The 22,024-nt window shown below is 41.3% G+C and overlaps 1 protein-coding gene across 1 annotated transcript in view; it reads right to left on the reverse strand.

The window, feature by feature from the left end:
* ADAMTS6 (ADAM metallopeptidase with thrombospondin type 1 motif 6) overlaps positions 1–22,024 on the reverse strand; it is a 324,965-nt gene that overhangs the window by 94,550 nt on the left and 208,391 nt on the right. The window contains exons 13-14 of the mRNA XM_050947192.1: positions 16,880–17,025; positions 15,000–15,063 (exon numbers count right to left, since the gene is read on the reverse strand). Of these exons, the coding sequence (XP_050803149.1) occupies positions 15,000–15,063; positions 16,880–17,025 (210 nt within the window). The remainder of the gene's footprint in view (positions 1–14,999; positions 15,064–16,879; positions 17,026–22,024) is intronic.

Genomic DNA, 22,024 nt, shown 5'->3' on the forward strand with positions numbered 1-22,024 from the left:
GAGCTCTCGACTCACCCATTCTACTTGCCAAGGTAATTGCACTCTAAAACACCACTGTGGTAGAGAGGTGGAGTAGAGAATGAGTCGTGAGTGGTTCAAAAGGTGGTTCCATTAACTTTGCTAATACCAGGTTCAGATACCATGGGGGAATAGGTTCCTGCACCTGTGGGTATATCCAGCACTTTCAAAAACCTGAGAGCAATGAGATTGAGGAAAAAAAGATCTGTTATTCACAGAAGGAAGGAAAGCTGAGATAGCTGCCATATGAAATTTGATAGAGTTAATTGCTAGACATTGATGTTTTGCATAAGAAGACAGATGGGGACTTGCTCCAGAGGAACATCTTTCTGGCAGGACCAGATGGAAAGACACTTCTATTTAGCCAGATAAGTACTTCTAGTTGAAGACTTTCTACTATTTAGAATTACTTTCTTGCACAGTCTTAAGCAATTTTTTTCTAATGGTGTTAGTTATGAAGCATCCATGAAGTCAAGTGGAGGGCTTGCAGGCTGAGCTGAAAAAGGCCACCATAGTCTTGGGAATTCACATCTGGATCCAGTGGGAGGGACATAGGAGCCTGATGGACAAGGCTAACAGGGTCGAGAACCAGTGCTGCTCAGGCCACACTGATGCTGTAAGCTTAAGCTGTGCATAGTCTTGTTTGAATTTGGACAAAACTCTGGGCAGTAATGGGACTGGTGAAAAAGCATGCCATACGGTGTTCTTCCATGGCAGCAGGAATGCATCCATGAATTAACCTTGGCTCTGACCTCCCAGGGAAGAGAACTGACAGCACTTTCAGATCGTCTTTGTTGTAAACAGGTCCACTTGGGGAGTCCCCCACAATTGGAAGATTGTTCTGGCCATATCTAGACGATAGGAAAAGGACTTGCTTAGATGATCAACCACTGTCTTCTGCACCCCGGAAGGTAAGCAACTCTCTTGTGAATGGAATTGGCTATGCAGACTCACAGGAGACTCGCCTCCTGGCACAACTGAGTGGAATGCTTTCCTCCTTGTCTGTTATCAGACAACACAACAACTATGTTTTATGTATCCACAAGCAGATTTTTTCCCCTGAGATCTGTAAGGAAGGATGAACAGACAAGATGGACAGCTCACAATTCTGACATTTATATGAGCCTTCAGCATGGGAAGACCAAAGACCCTGAGTCTGAAGGAACCTCATGTGTGCTACCCAGTACAGGGACAATGCATCTGTGACTAAAGTGAGTGCTGGTTGTGGGGATGAAAAGGGAACCCCCATACAAACTCTCAGATGGTCTGTCCACCAGTCCAATGGTAATCTTGTCATCCTTAGTACACAGACCACCATGTCTAGGCAATGACAGCTCAGGAAATACACCAAAGCTAGCCATCCTTGTAGCTTTCTGAGATGCAGTCAGGAGTGCTGCACTACTTCTGTACATGCTGCCAGGGACCCTAGGAGCCTAAGGCAGCTGCACACTGTAGTGACAGGATGTGCTTTCAGTTGCAACACTAAGCTCCAATGCATTTCAAACTTTGAATGTGATAGAAAAGCTTTGGTCTTGAATCAGCTTTTCACCAGACAATCATCCAGGTAAGGGAACACATGGCTTTCAAAGGAACACTGCTACCACCGCTGACAGGCTGAATGGATGCACTGTAAATTCCTAATGGATTCCATTTACCATGAACCAGAGAAACTGCCATTGGTTCAGCTGGATCACCACATGGAAGAATGTGTCTTTCAAACTGAGGGCAGCACATCAGCCCCCTTGTTCTAGGGAAGGAATAATAGAGGCTAGGATAACCATGCAGAATTTTATTTTCTTCAGGAATTTGTGTAACTTTCTTAGATCTAAGATAGGCCCGAGACTGCCTTTTTCTTTTAGAATAAGGAAATAGCAGGGGTAAAAATCTCTCCCTGAGGAACAGAGGAACTTCCTCTGTGGCCTCCATTTGAATAAGAGCTTGGACATCCTGCTGAAAGATGGTCTTGTGAGAATGGTCTCGGAAGAGGGATGTGGAAGAAGGGTGGGAAAGGGGAAAAGAAACAAATTACATCCAAGTTCACTGTGCTTAAGACCCACTGATCTGAAGTGATGTCGGACCAAGCACTTAAGAAGTGGGGTAAATGATTGGCAAACAGAGAGGTAGGAGCAGATGGCAGTCTGGGGACTAGCAGCATAGGTGCTGACTCTGTGGGTGCTCTGGGGCTCAATCACCCACAAAAAAAAAATATAGGGAATGCTCAGCACCCACCAGCCATACTGGTTCCAGCCTGGGGCTGGCCACCGATCAGCTGTTCAGCAGGCAGGAGGTGCTCGGGGGATAGAGGATGGAGACGGGGTGTGGCAGGCAGCCCAGGGAGCCTTAGGGGAAGAGCTGGAGCAGGACAAGAAGAGGCAGAGAAAGGGCGGGGCCTTGGGGAAGGGCAGGGTACTCACTAGGAAAAATACAAGTCAGCACCTATGAATGGCAGTCTGTTCTTGAACAACGCATGAAAAACACTTGTATGGATTAAGCCACTGGATAGGAGGAATCTGCAGCTGCAGAAGAAGAAGGTGGTGGTAGTCACCTCCTGTAATTTCTGCCCCTCTTTCTTGGCAGATCCTGTGACTGAGGTATAAAACCTAGATACTGCGATGGCATTTGCTTGATCTCCTGTGGTGAAGGAACTGCTGGAATGGGTTCCACTTGCTCAATCCCAGTCCCAGACCCAGCAACAATGAGTTGTCTCCGGTGTCAGTGCTCTCAGCATGCACCCAAAGAGACAGATAGAGGTGTATGAGAGTTACACATTGCCCTTCCTCTCGTATAACCTCATTGGAAGGATCCAACTGGTGACATTCTCAGGCACTGGAGTGGCATAGTGTCTTTCTGGAGGTGGAGTCAATGACCTGGGCTGGGAGTGGAAGGCTGACTCTACCCTGGTAGCTTGAGGGATGCCACATGGTGTCCAATAGGACCAAGATGGGTAACTAAGGTATTGGGGACAAGCTGAAGGACCTAGGAGAAAAGTTCTTTGTCATTGACTGGAGTTGCCAGTGAGGAGTGCTCTCCTGGAGTAGGAGGAGGCAAGATTTGAATCTCTGAGACCTGGCTGGAGAAGCCTCTGGAATTCAGGGGGCAAAAACAAATATTCCTCTGGCAGAGGCAGTGCAGTACCAGTCAGAATGCTTGGCAGCTTGGAAAGTTCATGTGGTACTGTAGAAATTGCTGGTCACAGGGCTGGAAACAAAAAGCCCCAAAAGCACAGCTTGTTGCAGAAAGAGAAAATCTGTTTCCAGGTGGGAGAGCAGTCTCTGGCATCTATGCATGCTGGGGGTTGTGGGGTGATGGGATCCACAACAGGAGTACCTCCACCATCAGCACCACATGCATGAAAATTTAAAGCATCAGTACCATGGAAATTGGTACAGGAGCTTTAGTACTGGACACTAGCCTCAATGGTATTGACAAAGTTGATACCAGAGTCCAAGGTACTGCTGTTGAAAACAACTTAGATGATAGTGTGGAGCAATGTGCTTGGAGCCTTGCCCTTGCCTCAGTACTGGAGGGCTTATCGGGGCTGTTATCAACTAAAATGCACCAGCTGATGTTCTTGTGAGAGATTGAGGAGTCCTTCCTGGGTCTCAGCTCAGTCTTTTCTTGAAGGCAAATGGAAAATTGGCTGTCTTAAAAGACAGCCCCAGGGAAGGAGAGCAATGTTGCTTCTCCGTGTGTGTCTTCAAGTGCTTTTTCCTCTTGTGGGAGTCCAAAGAAGCAGTCAGAGCAGCTGGAGCACTTTTGAAGGAGAACTTTTCTTGTTCAGCTCCTGAATGGCCTGTATCCGAGGCTGTATGCATAGATTTCTCTGTGTACTCCAGTAAGTGTGCCTTACAAGATTTCTGTGTCCTCATGGTAAATGTCCCTGTCCCTTACATGCCTTTCACCTAGAGAAAGGAGGCAATGGGCAAAGCAGCCTGGATATGAAGGGCAATGTTGAAATCCTGGGGATTTCTGCATAGTAATGCCATACCAGAGTACCTCCCTAGGAACAGAAAAGTTTTCCCACCTGGGAATAAACAAAGGAAACTCTAAAAATTTAACACTAACCCTAAGAATTATCTACTGTAATGGGGCAAGGCCAGATGGCTACAGTAAAGTACTGAGAAACAGATATGTTAGCCCCAAGCTAAACAAATCCCTAGTATCCTGGTAACCAAATGCAGTTGCTCCAGGTTAATCAAGGCACCTGGGGCCAACTAAGATCTTTCTAGAAGGCAGTGGAGATAGCTATTTTAATTAGAACACCTGCAGCCAATCAAGGCAGGCTAATCAGGGCACCTGGGTTTAAAAAGGAGCTCACTCCAGTCAGGCAGGGAGGAGCCAGAGGAGAAGGAGTGTGTGAGAGGAGCTGGGAGCAAGAGAGTGTACTGCTGGAGGATTGAGGAGGACAAGCATTATCAGACACCAGGAGGAAGGTCCTGTGGTGAGGATAAAGAAGGTGTTTGGAGGAGGCCATGGGGAAGTAGCCCAGGGAGTTGTAACTGTCATGCAGCTGTTACAGGAGGCACTATAGACAGCTGTGATCCACAGGGCCCTGGGCTGGAACCTGGAGTAGAGGGTGGGCCTGGGTTCCCCCCAAACCTCGCAACTCCTGATCAGACACAGGAGGAGCTGACCCAGACTGTGGGTTCCACAAGAGGGGAAGATCATTGAGGTGAGCAAATCCGCCAATAAGCACAGGACCCACCAAGATAGAGGAGGAACTTTGTCACACTACATATTAGAAAAGTACGGCTAAGCTAGAAAAGACTGTGAGCTCAAGGCATAAGAGAGAGCCCCAACTTGTAGCCTTAAGAGGAGAGGGGTGAGAAGGAACTGAGGGTGGCTCAGAGCTGTCAGGTGCTGTCTCCAATAATCATACCTAATGGTTGGAGAGTAGGTTGCAGCTAGGTGTAGGGTTGGGCCTGAGCCAAGGGTGGCAGAGGAATCAAAACCAAGATCAGACTCCATAGACAAACCAGGATCAGAAATATAGCCAGAATCCAGTGCAGGCCAAAGGTCGAAGCCGGGTAGTCAGAGTTTGAGGGCTTGGGGATCACGAGGCGGAGGCAAGGCTGGAGCAGATCAGTGACAGGGCTGGAGAAAGGCTGAAGTAGGGCAAAGGTGATACTGGAACAGGACTCAGGCAAGGCTGGGGCAGGAGCAGGCTGGGAGTCTCAAGGATCTGGTGAAGGGCAAGGCAGCAGGAGAAGTCCTGGCCAGGTAGTGCTGTTGCTCAGTCTGGTCTGCAGCTCTGGTGGGGTTGTGAAAAATACCTGAGCCTGCAGGTCATTTGACCCAGGCTCTGCTCACTGAGCTGCTGCATGCCTGAGCGCAGACTCACCGTAGCAGCTGAGTGAGCAGCCGTGATTTGGCTGAGAGTTTGCTCCACAAGGGCAGCTAAACTCTTTATGCCCTTAGTTGAAAGGACAAGGACACACAGGATGCATGAGCTGCCCCAGTGGATACTGCTAGCTAAAAGTCTCTGACTTGAGTGTACTGGGCATGCATACATCTGAAGTGGAATATAAATGTGCATAAGCACTTGAAGGGGAACAGCTGTTATAGAGGCACAATACCAAGCTAAAGTTGAATTCCTGTCGTATCCTTTATTTTTTATACAACCACCATGATAAGAAGGAATTATACAAGCATAGTGGGGTCCCACTAACCAGGTTACTAAATATATACAACATGTAAGGCCTAGTTACATATCCACACTGTTGTTCTGGCTGGATTCCAGTGGCTTCTAACATATACAACATAGTGGGTGCAAGTAGAGGGTTCACAAGCAATTTAAAAGAATTATACGAACTGAAGAGAAAGCAGAGTATAAACTATATACTATTGTTCCTGTAATGTAAAATGATATTAAAAAGAAATTTACAAATGCATTACTATAATTACAAATACAACATGTTACACATTAAATTTGAGAGGTCCTTTATTGCTTCCCTCTGGATACAGTCTCATAGGCATCACAACAATGTCTAGAACAGTCTGTACCTTCTGGTGTAGCTATGTCAGCAACCTCTTCCTGCTCTGTAGTGTTAAGATTAATTATAGTAGAAACAGATATATGAGGCTGCTTGGTACTATTACAACACTCTCTGTTGCTGTTTTGTAAGCTTGATATTTTTAATAGGCATCTGCAACGGAGCAGAGAAAACCTTTGGGTTCAGCTAGCCCCACCCCGCTATACCTGCAGCCAGTGCCAGGCCTGGAGGGGGGCGTGTAGAAAAGAATGAAGCCTGGCTCATTTGAAGGCTGTCTGGTGAGGAGACAGGACATCTCTGTCTGCCTACCCAAAGGGATGGATCAGTGATCTGCCAACCAGCACAGCCACTTGAGGCAAATAAGGGCTCTCCAGCCAAGGGGAACCTGCAAATGGCCACAGGGCAACCTGGCCACAGGGCAACTTCACTAGCTGGGCCATGCCCCAAACTAAAGAGACTTGTAGGAAGTAGTCTATGGAAGTGCCTGAAGGAAGACCCACATCCCCTATTTGGGGGTGACCTACACAGGATCCTGGGCTAGGACCCAGTGGAGAGGGAGGACCTGGGTTCCCCTACTACCGCCTCTGGCCTTACAGACTGAAAGACCAGTGATTTAGCCACTAGGTTGCATGGCCATAGAATACCCTAACACAGCATCACTGATATAGAACATCCTGCTGAACTTGTGCTTAAAAGCCAGTTTATGTGTCTTCTCTATAACAAATTTGGTGCCAAATCTATCCTATAAGAGAGAGGACTAGAGCAAGTTGAAAAATTTTTTTGAATGATTTTCCAATTAAAAATGCCCTTTTCACAAAACCAAAAATTTTCATGAGAAAATTTCAATTTTGCCATGTGGCAGCCAGAAAGCTCAAAAATTCTGCTTCGGTTCTCCCCAAACAGAATTTTCCTTGGAAACTCTTCCCATAGAAAATCTTTGTGTTTTTAATGTTTCATCCTAGTTCAGAACGAAAATTTTTCCAACAATGCAAATTTTTTCACAGAAAGGGATTTCCTGTTTCCAGCCAGCTTTACAGAGAGAACTATTCTGTGATATAATCACTCCAGGTTTCTATAAATTAGTTCAGTCTCAAGACTATTTGTGACCATTTGACCACACTGTTCTTAAGAGTGTCTGTAGCATGCTGTGACCCTGAGCTGTATTCTCCTAGCTGGCCCATTAAATTGCATCCAACTGGCTCTGGCCACACTGAAAGCAAAGTCTCTCAAATAAACAAAACTTTAACAAGATCTTCACTTCCAAACATTCATTTCTCTATTCCTGCTGGGGTGGAAAGTTTTCAATATTCTTCCACATTTTTGGAAGCAGAGTCAAACAGTTCCATCTTATTCTTCCTGGCCTGAGAAAAATTAGCAGGCAATCCTCTTCCTATCTACTGGTGTCTCTCTTTGTTATGAGGGAAGAGGCAGATTATGTGCTGCCCTCCTTCCCAGAATTTGCCACGCCCTAAAAGTAACAGCAGCCTAAGGGTTTTCCAGACACCAGCTGTTACCTAAGGAACACTTTCTCACTGTCTCTATACTTCTGTTATTCTCTGGGTGTCTCTCTGTCTTGGAAGAGGTTGTCTGACTTTGAGACTTCTCCCGCTGGCATTCAAGGGCCCAAATATACCCTGTTACAATGGCCTGCTGTAGACTGGGCTTTAACAAGTCCAGGATAGACCTTAAATTGCATCTCATAGACAGCAACACTGGTGTCTGATTTGTAGTAGGATGTACGAAATTCCTTTAGGCCAACAGAAAATTCTCAGTCATGTGTTGTAACCTACCTCCATCTGGAGCCATAGCATGAAACCCTTGCCTGAATGTGTGGATAAGTCTCTCCACTAATCCATTTGTTTCAGCAGAGTAGTAAGGATCTGACATCACATGCTTGCAACCATTTATTTTGACAAACAATTGACACTCTTTAGATATAAATTGAGTTCCATTGTCACATACAACCTGTTCAGGAATTCCTGTCTCTGAAAAAAATATTGTTTTAACACTCCTAGCATTTGCTCTAAATTAGCTGAATTCATACAGAATACCCCAGGCCATTTGGAATGGGCATCTACTGCAATCAAAAATGTAGATCCAACAAACTGACCAGCACAGTCTGTTTGGTTTCACTCCAAAGGCTGGCTACTCCCAAGGATGCAAAGGGGCATGTTTAGGCCTCTGTTTGCTGACAATCTTGACATTGTTTTGCCATTACCTCTATTTGTGTATTAATCTCTGGCCACTACACAACTCCTGATAAGGACTTTCATTTCTATAGTTCCCAAATGGGCTTCATGTATTTATTGAAGTAAACATCACCTGAGTTTCACAGGAATAATCAGTCTAGTACCACATATTAGACAACCATAATTGTTGCCATCTCTTGTGTCCTTTGCTGTTGTTTACATAACAACCGTGATATAGCAGAACTACACAATCATGGTGGAGTCCAAATAACACTATATAGTAAATATACATACTGATAATCTGTCTGAGTTCTGGCAGCTTCTAAAACAGGCATTGGCAACCTGCGGCATGTGAGCCAATTTTTAGTGGCACTCTGCTGTTAGACGGGGTCCTGGCCGCCAGCCCCGCTCAGCCCACTGCCTACCTGGATGAACAGAATCCTCGGCTGGCAGCAGGCTGAGTGGGGCTGGCGGCCAGGACTCCTGCTGGCAGGAAACGGTGGACAGAACCCCAGGCCAGCAGCGGGCTGAGCAGGCCGGCAGCTGGGACCCTGGCTGACAGGAGCCAGCAGTGGAAATCCCAGACCGGCAGCGGGCTGAGCTGCTCACCCCGCTGCTGGTCTGGGATTCTGTCCACCAGCCCTGCTCAGCCCACTGCCAGTCTGGGGTTCCGGCCTCTGACCCCTTGCCAGCAGGGGTCCCAGCCGCTGGCACCACTCAGGCCACTGCTGGCCTGAGATACCAGTCACTGGCCCCACTCAGCCCGCTGCTGGCCTGGGATACTGGCTGCTGGCCCCGTGCCAGCCGGAGTTCTAGCCACCGGCCCCACTCAGCCCGCTGCCGGGCTGAGATACCAGCCACTGGCCCCGCTGCACTATTATTTACTTTCCATACAATAATAGTTTAGTTATATAATATGACCTTATAGAGAGAGACCTTCTAAAAATGTTAAAATGTATTACTGGCATGCGAAACCTTAAATTACAGTGAATAAATGAAGTCTTGGCACCCCACTTCTGACAGGCTGCCGACCCCTGTTCTAAAACATAGAACACAGTGGGTGTCAGAACCATAATATCTGAGAGCCTTCCAGTGCATTATGCAACATGGTTAACATTTGTCACATGATTGTTCTCCCATCCTTTCCCCAGGGGAGAAGTGTGTGCAGGGAACAGTTTTGTTTTGGTAGGTTTTTTTTAAAATAATTATACATGTTGCTATGTGTTTATGTTAGAGAAGGCAAGCCAAAGAAATGTGATTGCATTTGAATCAGAAGATGGTGATGTTTGTGATGGTCTTGTGGGAATTCATTCCATAGTCTTGGATTGTCCCCCAAAGAAAGTTCTGTCCGTCGGAAGCCATTGAAGGGAGCGAGGAAGCAGAGGACAGGTTTGATATGGTTGCGGTAGCCTCTGTTGCTGAGGAGAAGTGCTGCAGCATTCTGTACTAGTTGGTGTTTCCTAAGTATTGAAGGCTTCATGCCCAGGTATATTGAATTGCTGTAATCCAGCCAAGAGGTGATAAAGCCATATATTACTGAGGCAAGATCAACATTTGTCAGGATGGGATGGAGTCTCCTAGCTAACTGAAGATGGTAGAAAGTGTTACTCACAGATACTGCTATGTGAGTTTAGTATCAGCAAGGAATCCAAGAAAACTCCTTAACTGTCAACTGAATTGACTAATTGTGGATGTATATCTTCAATCAGAGTAGACTACACTGTGGCTGCAAACACTTAAAAAGCTTTCCTCTGACCATCAGCATAACTTCTGTCTTGCTTGGGTTCAACTTCAACCAGCTGTTCTTCATTCAGGAGCTGATCTTGTCTAACTTCTGGGCCAAAAATACTCTATTCCAATACATTAAAGGTTCCCTTTGCTCTTCAGTGTGACCATCATACTCTTTTCTACCTCAAAACTTTGCAAACAAACTATGCAAGCAACATGCAATTTATGAAAAAAGAACAGGAGTACTTGTGGCACCTTAGAGACTAACAGATTTATTTCAGCATGAGCTTTCGTGAGCTACAGCTCACTTCTTCGGATGCATAGAATGGAACACACAGACAGGAGATATTTATATATACAGAGAACATGAAAAGGTGGAAGTATGCATACCAACAGGAAGAGTTTAATCAATTTAGATGAGCTATCATCAGCAGGAGAAAAAAACTTTTGAAGTGATAATTAAATTGACCCATAGAAGGTATGAGGAGAACTTAACATAGGGAAATAGATTCACTGCCAAGAACAGTGTGTCAGGGAACGGAGCAGCATATACCAGCAGAATGGTGGTAGGGCTGTGTTAAAGATCCCGTTTGTTGCGGAAGGAGGAAGTAATTGTCAATGCTAGGGGTAAGGAGGCATTCCTGTCTCTTCCCTAAAAGCTCCACCCCAGATGAATTGCTCATATCTGGAGACACAGGGTGGGTTTCAGGAATTTCTTTCTGAGGCATCAACAGCGGCTCCTTGGGGGCAGCTGTGCCTCTGATGACTCACAGGACAGTTGACAGAGGCAGGATTTAACTGCAGCTGTAGAGTACATGGCTCTGATCCATAACAAGGTCCATCTACTGTGTTCCCGCTCTCTCTGTCCCCTCCAACCATCCCAGGAATCAGGGAGGGGAAAGAAGAGGTTATGGCCAGAAATGGAGGGATTAACTCCATTGATAAAGTCAATCCTGCCTTTGTTGATCCTCCTGTGGGTTATCCAAACCTCTGAAGATCACCAAGAGGTTCACAGGCAAAGACTTGCTGCAAAAGTGAAGTTCATGCTTCCACTCCACAGTCTGCTTCAGCTGTGTGCTCCTTGTCTCCATTCCTATTCTAATTATCCAAGACAATAGCACCAGCCTCTTCATCTGGAGTTTCCATTTGAAAAGGCCTCTATGTTCCCAGGATCATTTCTACTCTACACATATGGGACCAGTGATCTGCAATTGGTCCCAGTTCTCCAGTCTCAGTCTTGCATAGTAGAACACCTCAGCTCTGTTGAAACCAGGTCTTTGTGTCAAAGACCACAATCTTTGACAAAGCAGGAGATTCTACCACAGAGTTAACTAACTTTGATATCTTAGTTGCAACATAACTGAAGCCATGTTATTACATACATTTAGGGGAACAGAGGTGTCCTTCCCAATCTACTCTGTTGTGTGGGGAAATATGGATGGAGTATATCCTGGGAGAGGGAAGGTAAAAAAAGGAAAATAATTGGCCATTTCATGGGTGATAAGAGGAATAAATTGTCATATTCTGGGGAACACTGAAATCCTCCTCATTTAATACACCCCACATTCACCCTGAACTCGCACATAAGTAAAAGACAGTTGTTTTCCCTCCCACTGAATTAAATGAAATATTTCATTTTGATTTTTTTCCAAAAATGTGCAAGATTTTTTTTCAGAAAGGCATTTTCCATACAAAGAAGTTTAGTTTGAAATTTTTGACCAGTTGTGCATAACATTTCAGTATTTGCTGGAGATAAAACAATTTAGTATCCTCTGGATAGTGAGAGTGTGAAACTGAAAGTGGTGAAGGTTTTGTGCAAGTGCTAAACACTTTTCCATTAACCTAGAATTTCTATACTTCTAAGTGCTAGTGAAGCCTATTGTATCTTATTCTCTTGGGCAAGTTCATCCCTGCTATAATTTCACTGAAGCCTTAAATGCCACATATGGGTTTTTCTTAATTAACAAAATATATTAACTAAAAAGAGCAATAACCCACAAGATGGTTGAGTCTAAGTAAAAGTCCAAAGTATTCTAGAGCAGTTTCTATAGATGATCTTTAGTTTCAGATTAAACAAATGTAGACAATAAAACAGAGAGATTAGGCCAATGCAGACTGTATAAATTGACTGATGAGGCTGGGTTAAAGAAAAATTATACAGAATTATCTTTTGTTATAAAAGATACTCAAATATTTATTTGTCTAAGCACTTGACATGACATCAGACTGTTCAGGTCAGGTATCTATTCTAGATGCAGACAGAGTGCAAAATGCAACATTTCTATAACTCCACTGAAGTCAGTGGAGTTGAATCAGTTGTCCAGATATACCAAAAAAAGGACAGGAGACACTTGATATGGTTTTAATCAGGCCACAACTAGTGCTGTCAATAAATTGCAGTTAACTCACACAATTAACTCAAAAAAATTAGTCGTGATTAAAAAAATTAATCACAATTAATCTCAGTTTTAATTACACTGTTAAACAATAGAATACCAATTAAAATGTATTAAATATTTTGGATTTTTTTCTACATTTTCATATCTATTGTATTCTGTGTTATAACTGAAATCAAAGTGTATATTATATTTTATTACAAATATTTCCACCATAAGAATGACAAACAAAGGAAATAGTAGTTTTCAATTCACTTCATACAAGTACTGTAGTGCAATCTCTTTGTCGTGAAAGTCCAATTTACAAATGGAGATTATTTTTTTTTGTTATATAACTGCACTCAAAACCAAAACAATGTAAAACTTCAGAGCCTAAAAGCAGGGCCGGCTCCAGTGTTTTCGCCCCAAGCGGCAGAAAAAAAAAAAAAAAGCTGTGACCACCGCCGCTTCATTCTTTGGCGGCAATTCGGCAACAGGTCCTTCCCTCCGAGAGGGACTGAGGGACTTGTCGCCAAATTGCCGCCGAAGAGCCGGATGTGCCGCCCCCTTCCATGTGCATCCCCAAGCATCTGCTTGCTGTGCTGGTGCCTGGAGCTGCCCTGCCTAAAAGTCCACTTAGTCCTACTTCTTGTTCAGCCAGTCGCTAAGACAGGAGATAATGCTGACCTCTTCTTACAATATCACCAGAAAGTGAGAACAGGCATTTGCAGTACACTTTTGTAGCTGGCATTGCAAGGTATTTATGTTCCAGATATGCTAAATATTTGTATGCCCCAGAGGACATGCTTCCATGCTGATGACACTCATTAAAAAATGTATTAATTAAATTTGTGACTGAACTCCTTAGGGGAGAACTGTATATCCCCTGCTCTGTTTTACCTACATTTTGCCATATGTTTCATGTTATAGCAGTTTCAGATGATGACCAGCACATGTTGTTCATTTTAAGAACACTTATACTGCAGATTTCACAAAATGCAAAGAAGATACTAATGTGAGATTTCTAAAGAAAGCTACAGCATTTGACCCAAAGTTTAAGAATCTGAAGTGCGTTCCAAAATCTGAGAGGCATGAAGTGTGGAGCATGCTTTCAGAAGTCTTAAAAAAGCAACACTCCTCTGTGGAAACTATAGAAACCGAACCACCAAAAAAGAAAATCAACCTTCTCCTGGTGGCATCTGACTCAGGTAATGAAAATGAAAATGTGTCAGTCCATACTGCTTTGGATTGTTATCGAGCAGAACCCATCACCAGCATGGACACATGTCCCTTGGAATGGTGGTCGAAGCATGAAGGGACATATAAATCTTTAGCACATCTGGCACGTAAATATCTTGCGATGCTGGCTACAACGGTGCCATGAGAACGCTGGTTCTCACTTTTAGGTGGCATTGTAAACAAGAAGGGGGCACCATTATCTCCTGCAAATGTAAACAAACTTGTTTGTCTGAGGGATAGGTTGAATAAGAAGTAGGACTGAGTGGACTTGCAGGCTTTAAAATTTTACATTGTTTTATTTTTGAATGCAGTTTTTTTGGTACATAATTCTACATTTATAACTTCAAATTTCATGATAAAGAGATTGCACCACATTACTTGTATGAGGTGAATTAAAATACTATTTCTTTTGTTTCTTTTTTACAGTGCAAATATTTGTAGTAACAAAAAATATAAAATGAGCATTGTACACTTTGTATTCTGTGTTGTAATTGAAATCAATATATTTGATAATGTAGAAAACATCCAAAAATATTTAAATTAATGTATTCTATTATTGTTTAACAGTGTGATTCATTGCGATACATTTTTTTAATTCCTTGACAGCCTTAGCCGCAACATCATTATTTGATGTTTGGGACTACTTGGCAGATAAAGTGTGCAGTGCAGGTAACTCCATGGTTCATTTAATAACTATCCGGGGGATGGGTGGGGTGGTGGAGGTTTCTGCCTGCACTCCTCTCCCCCCTCCCCTTTTCCACCCAGGTACCCCAGCCAACCCATTGCTGGGACCTTATCATCCCTCCCCCCTCAAATCCCTGCCGTACCATACACAGGAGCCTTGAACACCACCACCCTTATTTTACACCTTTAACCACCTCCTTTTAAAATCATTTACCAAGCCATTTATCCGGTATCCCTTCCCTATGGAGTACCTGCACTGGACATCCGCCCCACACTTACATAATGAGTTGCGACATCATAGCCTAACAGCCTTCCCTACGCATCATAACAAAGCCCTTCCTGAACCCACCATTCCACCTAAGCCAATCTGGTGGTGAGGGAAAAATTCCTTCCCAGCAGTCCTAGAAAGGAGTAGCTAGCACAATGCCCACAGCAAGTCCTGACCAAACCTAGTATTTAGCCTCCTCAAGGAGAGGGAGGGTGGGTGCTGCTCCACCTGATCTGGGGAAAAGGGGCTTCTCCCACCAGACTTGCACCTTTTGAACTCCCCAGCCCTTCCATCACGCTGACCTACTCCTTCTTTTTGCAACAGCTTCTGAGCCTTGCTTCCCTCCTGGCTGTAAAGCACTATTCCCCTTCCCCCGTAACCTGGACAACAGACTCCACCCCCCCACTTAAAGGTGCAATGCGGTAAGACAAATTTTGTCCATTGATTCCAGAGGGAAAAAACAGAATGTTGATTAATTGTTATAGTTGAATACAGTTTTACTCACATCCGTGTTACAGGATCGATATCGTTTCCTTTCTCCAAGACAATATTTTCCTCCACCAGAAGGTCTGAAAGAACATTTATTTATGTGTTGTATTAGTATATACATGACTTTATACTGTGTATATAGGATATAATAAATACAATTATATATATACAATTTACAATGGGATTTTCAAAAGTGCTTAAACTTGGCCTAAGTTGTCTCCCACCAAAATCAATGACAATTTGACCACTGAGGTCAATGGAAGCAGAAATAGAGCACTGCAGAGCACTTTTGAAAATCCTACCTTTATATAATATTTATGTAGTTTGTATAGATGCACAAACTATAGAATTAAACAATATACAATAAAACTGCAATTAAAATATATTCCTTCTGTTTATGCATGCTTGCCTTTCAAAATGATAATGAATAGTGTGCAAACAGTATATATTAATTTCACATATTAAATCTGTAGATGTAACAAAATATAGAAAGATTATATGTCATATTATGAGGTCAGTAGCTAAGGCTGTGGTCTTTATAGACCAATTATCTTATTCTTATCTAAATTACACAGACGTGAATCTGGAGTAACTCCACTGAAGCCACAGTGTCAGTCCAGATTTACATTAATGTGACTGAACCAAAATTGGCCCTCAAAATGCCCAATGTCATCAAGACGCTATCCATCTCTCTCTGAAGTCCAAGGAAAGTCTTCGTAGACTTCAGTGGGAGTTTAGTCAGGCACCACATGACTGGCTGATGATAATTAAGTTAAAAGCAGGTAAGAAAAAAATCTTAGCGTTCCATTTTATTTTAAAATTAATGAAATATCTATAAGTAATTAGAAAATTTATTTAACAAATTTACATTTCATGAGTATTTTATATCACACTTAATCAAATAACATTATTCTAAAATCATATATTTATGTCATTAGATGTATTGAGGAGAATTCAGTCTTATGAGAACAGTGTTCGGGATGGAAATGGACACCACCAGCATGAGGAGGAGAAAAAACAGGAGGGCTGAAGAGAAGTGTCCCAGGCTACAGGTAACTGTAGCCAGGATGAGGTGTAATAAACCTGAAAAGAGCAAGCAGTAGTAGAAAAAAGCGAGGGAGGCCTATTCAGAAAAAGAGCAACAGTGGGGCCAAAGAGAAACTCCTGATTTAAAATGAGAAGTGGTGGTGAGAGAAAGAAGAGTGCCTGCCTGATAGACCTTCTCTGGAATGTGGATTAGGAAAGAGAGAAGCAGACAGAGCTGACAGGAGCATCAGCGAAGGACAAAACTGTAAATGATAGGAGCAGTGGAGAAAGAGAGAGCTGGCTTGGTCGACCGATAGTAGTGGTGGGGAGAGGAGTAGCCAAACCATATAAAGTGTCAATGGAGAGTGGCAGCTCAGGAAAACGATTCGTTTCGGATGTGATATGGGCAAAATTTATTACATGGGCAGTAATTTTTATTCACTATGATTTGTATGTGACTCTGTATTCTTAACCCTTAAAATATTCTGTGTTGCTTTTTTAATACTTAAATAGCAATCGTTATTTTACATTCAATATGAACAACATAGACATAATATTTTAAGAAGACAGAATTATATCTAAGGCATAGATAAATTAATTTTGCATAAATAGGTTTGTGAAGGAACATTTTTCTGGTTACTGCTAAATATAAAACCTGACTTTCTTTACAGTACATGTATAATGCATAAATTTAAAAAATGTGAAACAATGCTTAGCAAACTTCTCCTTCATAGTTGTTTCTGTCTGCTCTTTTTAAGACAAGTGTTGGCACACCAGTGAAACATTTTTACAGATAATATCTGAAACCACAATTTTGAATAATTTCCAAATGTATCTTTTTGTTGGCTCCGGCTTACTTTAGCTACTTACGCTGGACTGTCACAGTGTCTTATGGATGAGGAGACTCCTCCCCCGCAGGTCCTGCTGCACTCTCCCCATATTGACCACGGACCCCAACCCCCATCTATGCTCTGGGGCCAAGTGCCAAAAGGTACGCACTCTCCCTGATAACACCACTGAAAGATTTTACAGAAAACACAGAATTAGCTTTCAGGCTGATAGAGTTATCAGGACAGAAAAATATAAGGGTCAGACAATGACCAATTATAGGCATTAGCATTCCCTGTATAGATAACAGACTGATATTTTACTTTCTCTAGCCATGTTTAGACATTGGTGAGGGCTTATGTGATTTGTTTATTATCTTTAGCTAAATCCTGTATTATAAATCCTTAACATACACCAGGAGCTTAAGTTTAAAGACTAACTTTCTTTTTTCTATTCACAACTCTACTTAGAATTTCTCATTAAAGAGGACTGATGTCTTTTCAATTCTTTTAGAATTTAGACATTAAGATCTGTTTTTAAGACTGCTTAAGTAAAAACACTCCACCTACTATTCAACTAATAGCTTGATAACACAATATGGAAAGTTCCCATAAGGAATTTTTATGATGATATTTTCTTTTATTAAAAAAAATCTGGGTGAAGTTACAATGGAAAAGGAATTTGTTGCAGTATTTCAGTACACTAACACTGCAGACATAATACAAGCAATGCCAAGACACCAGGGATGGGGTATAGAAAATCATTATACGCGCCAGCTACCATTTGTTCAGAGATTGAATGAACATATGTACTGAAATATTTTTCAGACAATAGCTGAGCATCTGCAATATGTTACATAACGCTGAATATACATACTGTCAGTATGAAGCCAGGAACTGATTATAAAATTATGCAGATTACAATAAATTCATCATCCCATAGATCTGGCATGACAAATCTTATTTATGTAATATGGGGTCAAATCCTGCACTCCTTACTTAGGACCAAATTCTGCTTTCTATGCTTGGTGAAAATCCAGGGTAACTCTACTTAAGATGAACATAGTTACTCTGGATTTTCAGAAATATAACTGAGAGCAGAATGTAGCCTGAAGTTATTCAGGCAAAACTCCAATTTTCACAGGTGTTTTATATGAGTAAGGATGTGACTTTCAGTAAACTGAAACACTCTCTCTCCAATTAATGCAAGAAGGGAGGGCAATCAGAAAATTATGTTCTTTAACAAGAACTCCATTCTAAATTGTCAAATGTGCTTTGATATAAGGGGTGCTGTAGGCATAATCATAATGAAGGAACATTGAAACAACATGGCAATATCGATAACGAAATGACTGTAATTTACCTTCAGCAAGTGCATTCATGTACAGCAGTGTACACATATATAAAAACACACACACACACACACACACACACACACTAGAGATTAGCATCAACATAAATAACTGAGACCTTTAGCCTTCTTATTTTGCTAGCCATACACATGCCAGTCACTTTTTCAAAACATTTATCTATGCTATAGGGATTTTTGTAGCTGGCTACCTTTAATATAGCTTCTTTTTAAGCAGGGCTGCTGTAGTGCATCACAGTTCTGTTTACAAAAATCTCATGCTCCACCAGCTAGAGAAACAAAAAAAGGGCATTCTTATGTGCCCATTCAAAACATCTGAGGCAGAATATTTTAAATCCTAGTTCAAAATACAGGATCTTTCACTATAAGATGACATAAGCAAATGTAGTCAGTTTTAATGGAATTTTTCCATTGGGGTAGTAGGGTTTGCCCTGTGGAAGGTGCCTGTGGTTCTAACTAACCCCACTGATTTCGCAGATATTCATGGATCTGTCATAGGCAAGATTCTCCAAATGGAGTTTCTTTCCCTTAAATCCAGGCAGTTAGTGGCTGGATTATGCTCTGAAGCATGACAATGTGTATTTTCCTTTCTAATGTAACTCTTAATATTCATCTGAATGTGTAATTCTTTACTGAATCCTATTAAGCTCTTCTTCTCCTTAATATTTTGAGGAAATGCTTTCCACAGATTAGTTATGCCCTGGTGGGTAAAGAAGTATTTCAGTAAATTACATTTGAAGAGTTTTATTTTTTTAATGACACAGATATTTATAGTAAAAAAGTAAGTGATAATGATTACACCCGTTAAAGGCAAGCATCCATTTTATAAGCCTATTAAATGTGCTCAGAAATTCAAATGCTATGTTGATGAGGGTCATATAAGTACCTGCACATAGATAGATACAATATTTAATATATAATTCCCCCAAAAAATATTGTTAAAATTGAGACTATATATCAGTAATTTAGGGTAAAATAGATTATAGGAATGTTGTAATTATCCCCAAACCAAGGATATAAAAACAAAAAATTGAAAGAGACTATTACCATGTGGTATTTCTACTAATCTGAAGATACAAAGTAAGAATCTTAAATCTATTTTTTTATTTTAACTTTTCTGTACAGATTTACTGGTGTCCTCTGGCTACTTTATACCATTCTGGAGCACCACAAAACAGCCAAACTGGGTTTATTGCTGCCTGTTTTTTCCAGAGCAGTACAAAACAGACAGGGTGTAAACCACACTTCCCCTCTCTCTCTTGTCCTCCAAATTTCCACTGCTTCTTGCACTTCCCTATATCCTGCTGCACATATACCCTAAATTCCACCTCCTACTTCCTCTCTCTGTTAGATAAAAGCATTCAATGGGTTACTTTTGAAAAGAAATATTTAGGATGCAGTCTCATTTTTGCTGTTATTTTTTTAAACTGAAAGTTCATTCTTCAGCAGAGGTTAGTAAATAAAATTTCTTTCAAAGAAATAAAAAAGTCCTCTTTCAAAAGGCCAACCACTTCTCATTTTCCTAATGGAACTGGGGGCACAGACTTCCTTCACAGAAAATGTGGCCCCATTTGCTGCCAGGAATAGGAGAAGAACACTAAGGACCAGGTGAATGGACAAAATGGTCATACACCTCTACATCGATATAACACGACCCTATATAACATGAATTCGGATATAACGCGGTATAGCAGCACTCAGGGGAGGTGGGGGGGGGCTGCGCACTCCGGTGGATCAAAGCAAGTTTGATATAACGCAGTTTCACCTATAACTCAGTAAGATTTTTTGGCTCCCAAGGACAGCGTTATACTGGAGTAGAGGTGTATTTGCTAAAAGCAGGTCATGGCTTCAGTTCTATTGAGAGAAACAGGAAATAGCAGCTCTTTTGAAAAAGGGCAGTTCTTTATAGAAGTCTCTGTGACAGGATAGAATAGAATGTCCATTAATCAGAAAAAAAACTTGCAATGCTTTCAATATAGCCTAGGCACAAGATTTCAGTGAGTTTTAATTATATAGGAAGTTTGAACAATCTGTGTTATTCTGTTATAAAGATAATTAAAGACAAAATAAAGTGTGATGCCAGGTGTTACATTTGCGGGTAATATGCTTATTTTTCACACAAAATAAAGAGGTTGAATTTACTTTAAGTGTAATATTCATCTCACCTTAGCTATGGTGCTGCAACTGGAGCTTCCATAATATGTTGTTTCAGTATGTAGTTCAATATCCAACAATAAGCTTTTCACTGACACTGTTCTTTGTGTACAGGATATTTACACTTTTCATGCAACAATCTCTTCTTTAAAACCTAAGCAACTCATAATGTTCATTTAGAATTTTACAAATGAAATTTGATGCAAGAACCTAGGCTGTGCACCCTTATACTATCAATTATATCCATTTCCAAGAAATAACCGATTGACTTAGGAGCTGAAGTTGACTTTCATTATCACAATCAGCAAAACGTGTCAGTAGATTAAGGAAAGCAAAATAATGCGAAAAATCTGTGGATAGAATAAATAAATAAATCACTTCAACAGTTACCTTATCTTCATCTGAAAATGGGTGAATTGCCTACTGTACCTTTTGTTTGTCTGTAATTTTTGCCATGGTCTGCAATTCATCATCTATTTTAAATCTGAAGTAGATTGTGAGGACTTTGGTAAACTGACTAAAACAAGTCCAGGTTGATGGCTTAAGAAAAAGTTAATGCTTTTTGAGTTGCTTTAAATGTAGTGACAAAAATGTGCATTATTATTTATAAAAATTTGCATTATTTATTATTTTACTTGCAGCCTGTATGTTAAGACTTTTTTAAAACTGCTGGTGACCTGCCTAACAGACAAAGTTTGAACAATACTGTATCAATTTTCTAAAGATAACTTAGCTAATAAAATAATTGATAGCAATCTATAATCCATTTTCCAAGCAAAACAAATGTATAAATTTATGAAGAAAAGAATAATCCCAGAGATTTTATAATAGAGCACATTATATATATAATATTATGCAGCAGAATAATATTGCATATGTGACAGAAGGACAAACAATAATATTTAAGGCTCCTACCTCAGCCAAATCTGGCTGGGTTTTCAACAGGAAAGCAAAAGGCACCGTTTTGGCCCAGGGTAACACCTTGCCAAATTTCGAGCCCCTGCACCAAAGCATGGAAGTACTAGAGCTTTTCAACAAAACAGTTGTAAGAATTTTTACATTGATAAAACAATGTATTATTTCCTAATGTCTTGGTCAAAAATAGCTGAACAGTTTCTGTTTAAATGTTCAAAAATATCTTCAGCCTCAGGCAGAACTTGCATAGAAAATTTCAGCCCAAATGGGTTAAAGTTTGGCAAGCTTATAAGCAACTGAAAGCAGGCCCTTGTTATAAAAAGTGTTAGGTAACCTTAATTACAGATACTGCTGCCAGCTCTGCAGATATGCCGTTACAATACACACTTGCACTCTGGACCGAATTCTACTCTTATTTACACCGTTGTAAATCTGGAGTAATTTCATTGATTTAACACATTTACTCAGAATTTATGCCAATTAAATTGAAAGCAGAAATTGGTTTTCTCAATATGTTTTAAGTACAGTTATGCTTTTTGGGATAGGTATTGTCATTTATTATATGTTTGCACTGTGCCTAGCACAATGGGGACTAATTCAGTTGTGCCCTTTAGGCACAACTTAAATATATGCGTTAATAATAATAATAATAGGTGTTACAGAAATGCAAGCTATTATTTTTTCCTTAGCGTAGGAAATGAACCTCATATTTGGAAAGAATTTGTGCTATATGGCTTTTTGCTATCAGGA

The sequence above is a fragment of the Gopherus flavomarginatus genome, chromosome 3, assembly GCF_025201925.1.
Source record: "Gopherus flavomarginatus isolate rGopFla2 chromosome 3, rGopFla2.mat.asm, whole genome shotgun sequence".
Taxonomy (NCBI): Eukaryota; Metazoa; Chordata; order Testudines; family Testudinidae; genus Gopherus; species Gopherus flavomarginatus.